General features: G+C 41.6%; 1 protein-coding gene across 5 annotated transcripts in view; it reads right to left on the reverse strand.

Annotated features, from left to right (window-relative positions):
* The window catches only part of evi5b (ecotropic viral integration site 5b), a 32,740-nt gene extending 21,655 nt beyond the window's left edge, over positions 1–11,085 (reverse strand). For 2 of the 5 annotated variants that reach the window (XM_068318725.1, XM_068318721.1), the window contains exons 1-2: positions 9,224–9,482; positions 1,009–1,241 (exon numbers count right to left, since the gene is read on the reverse strand). In XM_068318725.1, coding sequence (XP_068174826.1) covers positions 1,009–1,160 — 152 coding nt within the window. In that variant the 5' untranslated portion in view covers positions 1,161–1,241; positions 9,224–9,482. Of the gene's footprint in view, positions 1–1,008; positions 1,242–8,335; positions 9,141–9,223; positions 9,483–10,824 lie in introns of those variants that run through there. The other 3 variants (XM_068318722.1, XM_068318726.1, XM_068318723.1) reach the window with 3 other exon arrangements.
* Positions 11,086–11,629: the final 544 nt, after the last annotated feature.

Raw genomic sequence — 11,629 nt, forward strand, 5'->3', positions numbered from 1 at the left:
CAGACTACTTTATACACTAAAAATAAGTAAGACATCTGAACCCCACGATCAACTTATAATTACTATTCCTTTGTAAGATCCTGGGGGTCCAGTCACATCACAACCTCTGTGTATCCTGATAAACCAGCAGATCAGACAGTCTCAAACGAGCCACTAGCCTAATGACTCAAGTCAGACACAGGGGGGGCATCTTGACCCAGTCTGAGGTCACACAATGAGCTCCCTACCTCACAAACTGGATTTGGACTACAGTAGTAGCTCAAGATACGAACTGCTCAACATCCGAGTTACTTAGATATGAGTCGTTGTTTTGTCCTTATCTTTGTTCGATATACGAGCGAAACCGAGATACTAGCTGTGCTTCAGGACAGCACTGCTGGGTGACGGACAGATACAACATCAGCTGAGAACGGATCTTTGTCTCATTCACAGAGTCACAGTGCACATGTGCTCCAGACTTTTGGATATAATTTAATGCTTTATCATTGTTTACATAACTTCTATATATTTATTATTCACAGGTAAAGTGAGCATGTCTAAAAATGTTTTTTCCCATAATTTTGGGGGTTTGGTTCTTTCTTACAAGGCTGGAATGAATTAAATAATTTTAGTTATTTTAAATGGAGAACTGTTGTTTGCCTTAGGAGCTTAGTTAACAGAATGGATTAAACTCGTATCTGGAGGTACGACTGCACAAAGCTCGGGTCAAACTCAGCAAACCAGAAATTGACTGCCCAACATCACAAGAAACTCAGGACTTTGACTGATAACAAGCTGAAAAACTCTTGATGCACAATACCTCAAACTTTTTGCCAACAGCTAAAGCCTTTAAATATTCCAGAACCCAACAAACCAGAGACTCCAAACAATGCTGTTTTCCCATGATAACTAAATGGCATGTCACAGCATGCTGGATGTCACCTACCTCTCGTCTCCACTGCTGTGTAACTATGTCGTAAGCAGAATCAAAGCAGCTTTATCTCAGAGGTTCAGAACCAGACAGCGTACCTGTTCTGCTCCTCCAGCTTGGCCAGCAGCTCCACATCATCAGGGCTGAGTTGCGCCGGCGAAGACGGCGATAGGGCGGGCGAGGACAAAGACGTGGACGAGGAGGTGGTAGCGGTCTGCAGAGATGTGGGCGTGGCCACCTGGCTAGCCATCTGACTGACCGTGTGGGACACCGAGTTCTTCACCCATGAGAGAGTAGAACTCAGCTTTCCAGCAACCCTGTCTGTCGCCACCTTCAGAGGACGGAGAAGACTTAAATCAATGATGACATCTCAGTATTAAACACGTTTACTTTCATGACAGTTCATAAAACTTATAAAAGGCACACAGGTAGTTTCACTTTCAACTGAAACATTCAACTTCTTAAGAAAAGTTATAAAGAATCAAATATTCCAAGCATCTGAATTATTTTTTGTAAACTATAGTAATGCCCAAAGGGAAATTAATAGTACAAACACCTGCATATATGTTAGTGTGTACAGGCCCGTGTAACACACACACACAAAAACAAGGGGGCCTGTAAGTATGCAGGGGGAGGTAGAGTGGTGGGCAGCTCCTACACGGTGCGCCCAAAATGAGCAACTTGTAAAGGGGGATGGCACCTTGCTCAAGGGCGCCTCGGCAGTGCTCGGGAGACGAGCTGACACCTCCCACTGTTCGCTCACACTCCAGGCGGCTGGGCGAGAGCGGGAATCGATCCACCGATCTTGGAACATTGGACCCGCTCTGCCGCCACTGCCACCCAAATTCTGACTAAACTTTGAAAATCAAGTTGCATTTTCTTAAGTTCCAGCTACTGAACATCAAGCCCTCAGCATGAGGTTACATTAATAGATTTGTTAGAGGTACACTTTTACTGTAGGCATAACGGTACAACATTCTGAATGTAATGATGATTAATTACTGAAATGATCTCTGAATCTGTCAGGAAAGGGTTGCACAGCAGGACTTTGTTGTGTATACTTTCATTTGTAGGAGGAGCAAACATGTAAGCATAAGGCTAGTAGCTGACACGTCAGCAGCACATCCTCTAACAGTAAAGGACAATTTTTGTCTGAGCTCAAACGCATCATAGATAGATAGATAGATAGATAGATAGATAGATAGATAGATAGATAGATAGATAGATAGATAGATAGATAGATACTTTATTAATCCCGGAGGAAATTGTATATATCCACTGCTCAGGCATTACATAACGGATAACACTGGATAAACACCAGGAGACAAAGAAACACTGACATCACAGGACATATCGCAAGACATATACTACACTAACAGACACATGCAGCACTAACAGGACTTATATACTAAACTATAACTAAAATATAAACATTATAAAATTAAAATATAAACAGTATAAAATTTAAAAAATATAAACAGTATAAAATTTAATTAAATTAAATCCATTCAACCGCGTGCTGACCTCGCCACCTCCCCCCTGCTCCTCCTGAGAGAGTCATTGTACCCCCTGATGGCACGGGGCACGAAGGAGGACCTCAGCCTCTCTGTGGAGGCGCTGTGTAACAGCAGTCTGCCGCTGAAGGTGCTTCTCTGCTGGGAGAATGTGGTGTGTAGGGGGTGGCTGGTGTTGTTAATGATAGCCTTAACTTTAGACATGGTCCTGCTCTCCAGAAGCGTATCCACAGAGTCCAGGCTCTGCCCCACCACTGAGCCAGCTCTGCGGATGAGTCTGTTCAGACGGTCCATATATGTTTTCCTGGCCCCCCCACCCCAACACACAATGGAGTATGACAGCACACTGGAGACTACGGACTGATAGAACGTGAGACGGACTTTAGGACAGATGTTGAAGGAGGCCAGCCTCCTCATGAAGTACATCCTACTCTGCCCCTTCTTGTACACACCGTTCGAGCTGAGACCAGTCCAGTCTGCTGTCTAGCTGCAGTCCCAGGTACTTATAGTTTTCTTCCACCTCACTGCCCTCGATGATCACTGGCTGTGGAGAGGGAGGTGCCCGCCGGAAATCCAGCACCATCTCCTTTGTCTTGGAGACGTTGAGCTGGAGCTGGTTCTGTTGGCACCACTCCACGAAATCAGCCACTAATGCCCTGTACCCGCCCTCATCACCCTCCCGGATACATGCCACTATCGCAGTGTCATCGGAGTACTTCTGTATGTGGCATGTATCCGAGTTGTGCTTGAAGTCTGATGTGTAGAGGGTGAAGAGAATGGGGGAGAGAATGGTCCCCTGTGGTGCCCCCGTGCTGCTGGTCACCATAGAAGACAAACAGTCCCCCATACGGATGTACTGGGGTCTGTCTGTTAGGTAGTCCGTCAGAATAAGACGTTTTCATTGCTTGATATATTTTTTCATTTTCCATGACCGGTTGCTATGAAGTGCATTTATCTTTAAATCCTCTTCTTCCACACAGACCAATCCAACATTTAACCTTGTTAAATATGGTAGATTAAATGGTAGATTATATGTACTATAAATCTGCAAAACAAGTTAACAAAGATCTGTATCCCAACAACACTGCTCTATCTGTTCTGTCTCTAGCAGTAGGTGGGAGAAGGACAGGTGACAGAAAAACATTGTTGTGGGAGCCGTTTAGGTGATATTTTGTTGAAATTTCTGGTATTTTTTCATTTTAAAAGATACAAAAAGACATTGCTGTGATTTTTCCAATATCAAACTGCCCTATTGTGTGCAGCAATAAAGTGGTCAGACAATAGGAAATAGTTCCGCATGAAACAGCTCACACCAAGGTCACTGAGTTATATCAAGAGAAGGCATCTCTTGATCTCTGTGGGCTCAGACACTCACACCCCAACAACCAAATAATAAATACATGTGCAAACTCTTTAATTAGCAAGTGTCCTTTAACTTGTACTAATGTCCTTTACTGCACAACTGTTTTCTCTCCCATTTCAAAGCACATAATCACTTTTAAAGTCAAATTACTCAGCTGTCAGGTCTACACTGAGGCAGACTGCCGACCTGTTGCATGATGGTTATGTTTGTATCTTAATAAAACCAAGTAAACATAACATGAATGGAGGAAGTCGTCCGAGCATTCCCACCTGTTACTTTAAGAGACCCAAATAGGTTTTCAGCTACTGACACACTCCACAGACAATCCAGCTTTTAACCATTGAGAGAATATCTCAGCGAACGAGCAAATCTACTGCTGAGAAATGAGTTTTATCCAGACGGTAATCCATTCTCCTGAACCTTCGACCGGTGGAATGACACAGCGCTCAGTAGTCATATGCTGATCATACTGTCAGGGGAGGTCAAAGTGCTCCAAACTTCTTCGAGTGTCTCGCAAACGCGCACGCACGCATGCACACACACTCACACACGCAGACGCACGCAGACACACACACCAGAAGGACATCTGGATTCTGCTATCAGGCAGGAAACAAATCACTTCCTATCCTCTAGAAAAGATGACTCATTTCTCAGTGAGCTTCAGGTCTGCTGAGTGCAGAAGACATAAATGAGGAGAGAGGCAGGAGAGAAAGGAGGTGGAGGAAAAAAAACTATGGTTAGGTGCAGTGACAGGAATGTGCAAAAGTACAGACTGAAAATATGCATGCTAAGCTTTTATATCCTATTGTAGACTGGCAGAAACCCCACAGGGTTGACAGTCACCAGACAACAGCTCCACAAGATCCCTCTGAAACAACAGAAGATATCATGCTGAGTCAGTCCTCATTAATACAGGTTCAAATCCGGATGGACTTCATATGAAACTATAACAAACTCCATGAGGTCAGTACTTGAAGGTGGTCATAGAAACATTTGTATCTAGCAAAGATCTTGTCTAGTTTGTGACGTGGATGTAAATCTGATTTTACAGCTCAGTGGTTTTCATCCTCAGCTATTCCCTTATAACTTATGAAGCTATAGGTATAGGGGCTCAAGAATGTTTATGAAAAATATGAAAAAAAAGAAAATCCCTAAAGATCCTGCCTGGAAAATACTTACAAAGTGAAGACAAACTTTTGACCAACTTCATTAAAAATGCTAGTTATTGTGTACAAAAACCAGCTGATCCTAAGAAGGTCAGGAATGTGCATGGTCAGATGTTATTTGGATTGGCGCGACAGACGACTGATATGGATGAACCAACACAAACTTGAATATAATCACAGGTGTAATCCCATGCGGGGGTCCTGTCTCCCCACCTTCCTTGTCTGCATCTTCAATGTGACTCATTTGCTGGAAGAAAGCCATGAATGACCATGGGTGGGGTGGGGTGGAGGCAGGTGGGGGACATTTTAATGAGTTATTTTCTTTTCCAATAAGTATTCAAAGGAAGACCAGAAGTTGGGGTTCAACAGTCGGGAAAAACAGCGTTTACGTTTTACAGAGATAACTTTACTGGCACTGTCAGATGGTAAGACTACACAGAACTAATAAGGTAAAAAACATTCTCCTGCTGTTCACTACTTCAAACGTAGAGTGTGAAACTACATGGTGCAGTTACAGGAATAGCAGGATCCACAGCAGTAGCACACATATCCTGCTCACAACGACAATAAGTGTGAACTGACACAGCATTTTCCACTCACAGGGGAATGGTTCAGACAAGTGGATGAGATCATTATGGTTCAAATGTAAAGAAAAATCACATCATAAGGGACAAGCATCTCACCTTTCTTATAGCCTCACGTTTCTTTCATATAGAGGTAATAAAATATAAAAACCCAATTAAACTCAATCTTTTAATTTTAAAATATTACATATTAATTACGTTCATGGTGGGATCCGCAGTGCTACTAGAACAGGACCATGAAGCAAAAGATGATCCTTCAGTGCTTCCTGTCCTGTCTTTTCCTACACCTCCTAGCAGGTTTGCATCATGTCTGACTCCTAGAAGAGAAGAATCTCAGAGCCTGAGATTCCTTCATGCACTGCCTCTCAACATGGAGGATTGCGACCACCACGTGGACCCGTCGGAACAGACACTTGAGTCTCGTCCAGTTTATATGTGCCCTTATCTCCCCACCTATACATTTTGAATAAGCTTACTTGAAAATATCACAGTGCCCAACTAATCACTGCGCATTTGACAGAAGGAATCACGTGAAAAATATGGCGTAAGGTGTCAGGCAGCCAGGCTTTTTTTTGTGGTTACGCTTTTCGTCAGCACGACAACGCAGATATCCAGGACGAAAACGCCGGCCAAAGTCAAGTTTTTTGAAAATGCCAGGTTTGCGTTGTTGTGTGGATGCTGTAACTGAAACTTTTTCTGTCCGGGGGTCAACTCCCTGCTAACAAAACCACTGTGATGTCAGTGTGTGTGACCCGTGTCTACATGTACACACAAAATGGACAGAATTAAAACCGGCTATTTTCTGACGAAGAACAGCTCCACGTCGAAGACGCGTTGATAAACATGCTTGACAGTTAGATATTTGTTCGTCTGGTTTTTTATGAGTCATAAAGTTTATACAGTGGACAAAAATGTTATTTTTAAATAAAAACCTATGATATGACCCAAGAATAATCACTGGCTATACGTCAACATTACAAAAGCATAATCATTGTCCATACCCCAACCAATTTCCTCTCACTGTACATGTTTACTGTATTTTCATTTTTGTCATGTCCATATGATCATAATCCATACTGTGTGTGTGTGTGTGTGTGTGTGTGGGTGTGCATACTGTATACGTGTAAATGCATTTGGAGTTAAAAGTAATTTCCCCACGGTATTTATTAATAGATTTATTTATTCGATTTTTAAAAATTTTTACACACACATACACACACACACACACACACAATGTTGGTTGATTTTTGACTCCGTTGGGTGCGCTTGGTTTATAATACAAAAACATTTGTTTTCATATGTTTGGTATGAAGTCTGATTGTTTTATCGTGGAATTTGCAAGGGTTCCCGCTAGTTGTGTGTAGATAAAGATTAGCCTCAATCAATGATAAGGGAACTTCACTCAAAAAATTAAGCCCCAGTGTGTGTGTGTGTGTGTGTGTGTGTGTGTGTGTGTGATTTTGTTTGCATGTGTACACACGCACGAATGCACGCACGCACGCAGACACACACACATACACTAAATTTGATTTGATTACATTAGTCAAAAAGCAAAACATTGGCCAACATAAAGTGTAATTAACTCAGTGAGGACAGAGGAGAGCTGATGTGTAGGTGGACTCAGGACATTCTTGTTATCAGCAAACTGAAGACAGGCCTCCGTATAAATCCTGGCTACACAGATTGTTTCTACTTTTGTTTGCCAAAGATCTCAAAAGGGGCCCTGATATGCAGGGCACATAGCTAATGAAACCCACAGCCAGGCAAAGTCTTGGTGCACAATATTTCGCTGAAGAATATTCTTGGGTGTGCAGCCGCATGAGAGCTACAACTACCAGTATTATTTAATTAAAGATAGATAGATAGATAGATAGATAGATAGATAGATAGATAGATAGATAGATAGATAGATAGATAGATAGATAGATAGATAGATAGATAGATAGATAGATAGATAGATAGATAGATAGATATCAAACCCAAAAATAGGACCTGAATGCAGACACAAAGTCTAAAAAATTTCTTACACTTCTTACACTTGTTAACATGGCATGTTTCTCATGGGACAGCGCTCAGGGTAGAGCCCCTGAAGCTTTCTATGGTAAATGCAGCAGGTTTAAACACGTGTCCTCTGACAATGCCACACCTGGTCTTCCAAATGTGACTTGATGACTCACAAAAAAGTGAAGAATATTCCCGAAACATCAGACCCTTAAACATCCAGGACACTTACTTAAGATTTACTCATAGAAGGGTCACTGAATCAGCTGGGTTTTTATTTTATTTTATATACATTCTCAAAGCACAAATTTATTCAACTTATTCACTCAACAGCTCTGACGTCAGCTTTTAACTTTTAGTATGGTCTCTCCCATCTTCAACAGGTCATTCCCTGGAATGCTTCCATCAGCCTTGAAGCTGATCTTGTGACGTGTTGGCAGCTTTTCTTTCAGTATTTTGTGGCTTCAATTATGGATAAGTCACCGAAATATGTGATCAGCAAAGCGCCATTAAACCATCACAACATCTCCGATATGCTTAATGGTGGAATCTACACACGCAGATGCATTCATTTACCTCTACAACCTCTACTCCACACAAGTGCAAACTCCACATATATTAAGAAAGCAAGAAATCATCTTCTGACAAGACATTCAGATAACTGAAAACCTTTTCGGAAAGCTATCTAACATAATACTAATATTGTACAAAGCTGCCATTAAGATAAATGGTTGACACTGTGAAAAAACTAAAGTCTGTACCAATATAGAGTGTTTTTAATCATCACACAAGCTCACATAGTTTTGAAGTCTTCAGTGGTGTTGTTAATCTTTAGAGTGCTGGAGTGGGTCTACTTCACTGAAGCGTTTCCATTCATCTGTGATTTATTGTTCTACCTCGTCCATGATGGTGCTGTTTTCACAGTTATGATCCCATTTAAAGGACAGTACCAGCAGTGGCTGGACTATAATTAGCCTGCTTTAGAGGTTTACTGGATCAACATGCTGAGGTTCAGAAACAAGTCATGGTTACTCTGACTGCGGCTCCAGCCTTCAGTGAGCTTCTGCTCTCCGTTTCCCCCACATACCCTAACTGTACTAATGTGTGACAGTCTCAGTGGACTTTTAAAGGTGGGGTCTGCTGGTGTCCATTGTCCACTACATCTCTTTGGTTACTGTACAGTTGTTTTTTGCAACTCACTTCTCCACATTTCAATATAAGCCTACCCTTCATGTGGTTTCCATAGTTTCTCTGACCGAGGAATGAAGCAGCAGACGGTCAGAGAACTATCTGTTCCTTTTATGGCTCTCGGGTGTTCTGAGCAGAAATGGACATCTAGCATCAAGTCAACACTGTGCTAACGGTGACGAGCCCGACGAGCTTAAACACCACGGTGAGAAGTTCATTTTACACGAACAATTAGAAAAGTGTAACTCATAGAGTCTTAGAGTCTCTTTTCAGGCGATAGCTGAAGTCCTTGACTAGTTTCCCCAGCATTAAATACTCTGGAAAGGCACCGACATGCTAACATTGCATCTGAATAAACGCTAAAATTACAGCTGGCCACCGTCTGGACTTGAAACGAAACGTGATACATCTCACTTGGACAGGTGATGTCTCGCAGTCTTTGGAGTTCATGTTGATTCCAGTAATTAGACAGAGCCCTAAAAATCAACATCTTTTACCTTGAAGTGTTTTTAACCAGCCGCAGCAAACGTCGTCTCCTTCCCATGCACGAAACTATAGTCCTACTACAAACAGAAAATGTCTGCTTTTTGAAGACTTTGCCTGAATACATCAGTTATTTTTCCAAAGTTAGCATGGCTAGGTTTTCCACTTGAAGGCTTGCCAGGTTTGAGTTAGCTGGTTCCCATTGACTCCTCGGTGCAGCCCATACAACCGTGTAATACGTGTACACATTTGTCAGCGGAGCTCACACTGGCGGAGGCGGCCTACCATGTTTACATCGCACAGAGCATGCGCAGTCGGTTCAAAACAGAAGCAACACTGTCCCCAAGTGGCATGATGAAGAACTGCACTTAAAGAAATTTCCATTCTCGAACCGAGAGGAAATGTTGTACCTCTAAACAATCCAGAGGTTGTCTGTTTTTTGTTTTTTTACAAGAGGAAGAAAATAATTCTCAGATCAAAGTGAGATTTCAAATGATCTTTGCTTCAAACGTGCTTCTTAAGTACACTAGCTGCCCTGCAGCCTGTTCTAACATACTGTATACAACCTAAAACGGTAAAACCATGGAATGAGTTGAAGTCAGTCACTTGACCACAGCAGTGTCCATCCGATCAGATTCAGTCCGGGTTACACGTGAAAGCAACAGATGCCTGAACTCTGCGAGATAAAAAAGATATATGATTTGCCTTTAGATTCTTGTGCAGCTTTTATTTCAATAAAGACACGTTTCCACCTGAACAAGGTAATTGATGTCTACATGAAGAGACAGTTAGTTTTGTAAGACCTTCTGTTTAGCTGCACACAAAGAGTCAGTGCCAGATCAGATGTGTTCATCCCCCACTTCTCTCTTTTTATCAATGACTAAGATCAGTGAGAAACAATTCATGTTTTTGAAAAAATTAGAAATCCTTTAACAAAACATTTCACACAAAATGCCAAGAAGTAGACGCAATCCTGGTAGATAGCTCCTACCCTCCTATCCTACTACCCTACCCTGTCGTTCAGTTTTTATCTCTGAACTCTGAGAGGTGCTATACAGCACCTATGTCAAATAAAGGTGCATTTTACAAAACCTTCATCTTAAGTATCATCAGTACTGTCCACTGTATATTTACTGCATGAGTGAAATAGGAGAGGTATTCAAATTTCTTTAAAGTTTGATGAACTGAAGATAAATATCCACACGGATAAATAACAGAGATCTACTCTATTCTATGAGTAATGTGGAACATTGACCACAGAACAGTTTGCCATAGTATCACAGTATCTTACTCAGGAGTATGTTCATATTCAGAACCACGCAGCATCAAAAATCCAACAATACAATTTATTTATTTTTTTCAAACTCATGTTCCTTTGTAAGATCTACTACGGTGTGACGCACTGTCAGAGTAGACCACATACTGTAAAATGTTAATGACCCAGGAGGCAAGAATGAAGAACATTTTACCTCAGCCAAATTCAGTTTAACAGGATTACTCTGAGGCTGTATTCAACATTAACAGGCCGAGTATCAGTGATCTCTCATCTTGTTATATTCCAAGAGACTCTATATGTATCTGCTCATCTACTCGTCATCTGACCCCAATAGCTTACCTTTTGTTCATTGCTGAAAGTAGAATCAATTCAGTTTAAGCAGCTTCCAACACTGTCTCTGTGGTCTCTCAGCTAAGGCATGCTGTCTTCACAGTAAAATCTGAGAATATGAATAGTCCACTCAAGAAAAGAACAAAAGTCACTTTATGGTAAGTCCTGATGACATAATAATATAAATCTCGACAAGCGTGTTGGGTTAAAGAAGGTTAAATGATCTACATTGAACCAGAACCTGACTAGATCCAACATCAGATCAGTTCAGACACCTGACTTTCGTTGAACCTGAGCAGTCAGTAGAAACCCTTGATAAAGAAACCATATCCACACCAATGTAATGAAGCACACAGCCTGACTCACATACCAGACAGCCATAAACCTACCTTTCAGGTTTTGAGTGAAGGCAGTGACGTAAATCTTGTTCTTTGTTAACACTCCTCGCTTCATAGATGGTGCTGAAAAGCTGCTGACGTTGGTGGAACTTCGAGAAACACTTAGTCCTCTGTTGCAACAACCCGAGTGTGTCACACATAATTACAACTGTGAGGAGTCAGAGAGATAGTTATTATCACTGATAAGGGGGTTCAAGTCACACAGGGACCAAAAGAAAAATGGAATGAAATGAAGAAAAGTACAGCTCAGCCTTCCCAGTAGAAAGTGCAGCGCTAACTTTTCAGGAATCATTAAACCCAGTTTGTTACAGTAGTTGTATTTAGGGTGTGCTAGTCACATTTTCTGGTATTGTTTGCATTTACTAAAGTTAGATTTATCAAACTTTATTAACCCTTTAAATTAATCCTCTCTGATT

Source organism: Antennarius striatus, chromosome 7 (assembly GCF_040054535.1).
Source record: "Antennarius striatus isolate MH-2024 chromosome 7, ASM4005453v1, whole genome shotgun sequence".
Taxonomy (NCBI): Eukaryota; Metazoa; Chordata; class Actinopteri; order Lophiiformes; family Antennariidae; genus Antennarius; species Antennarius striatus.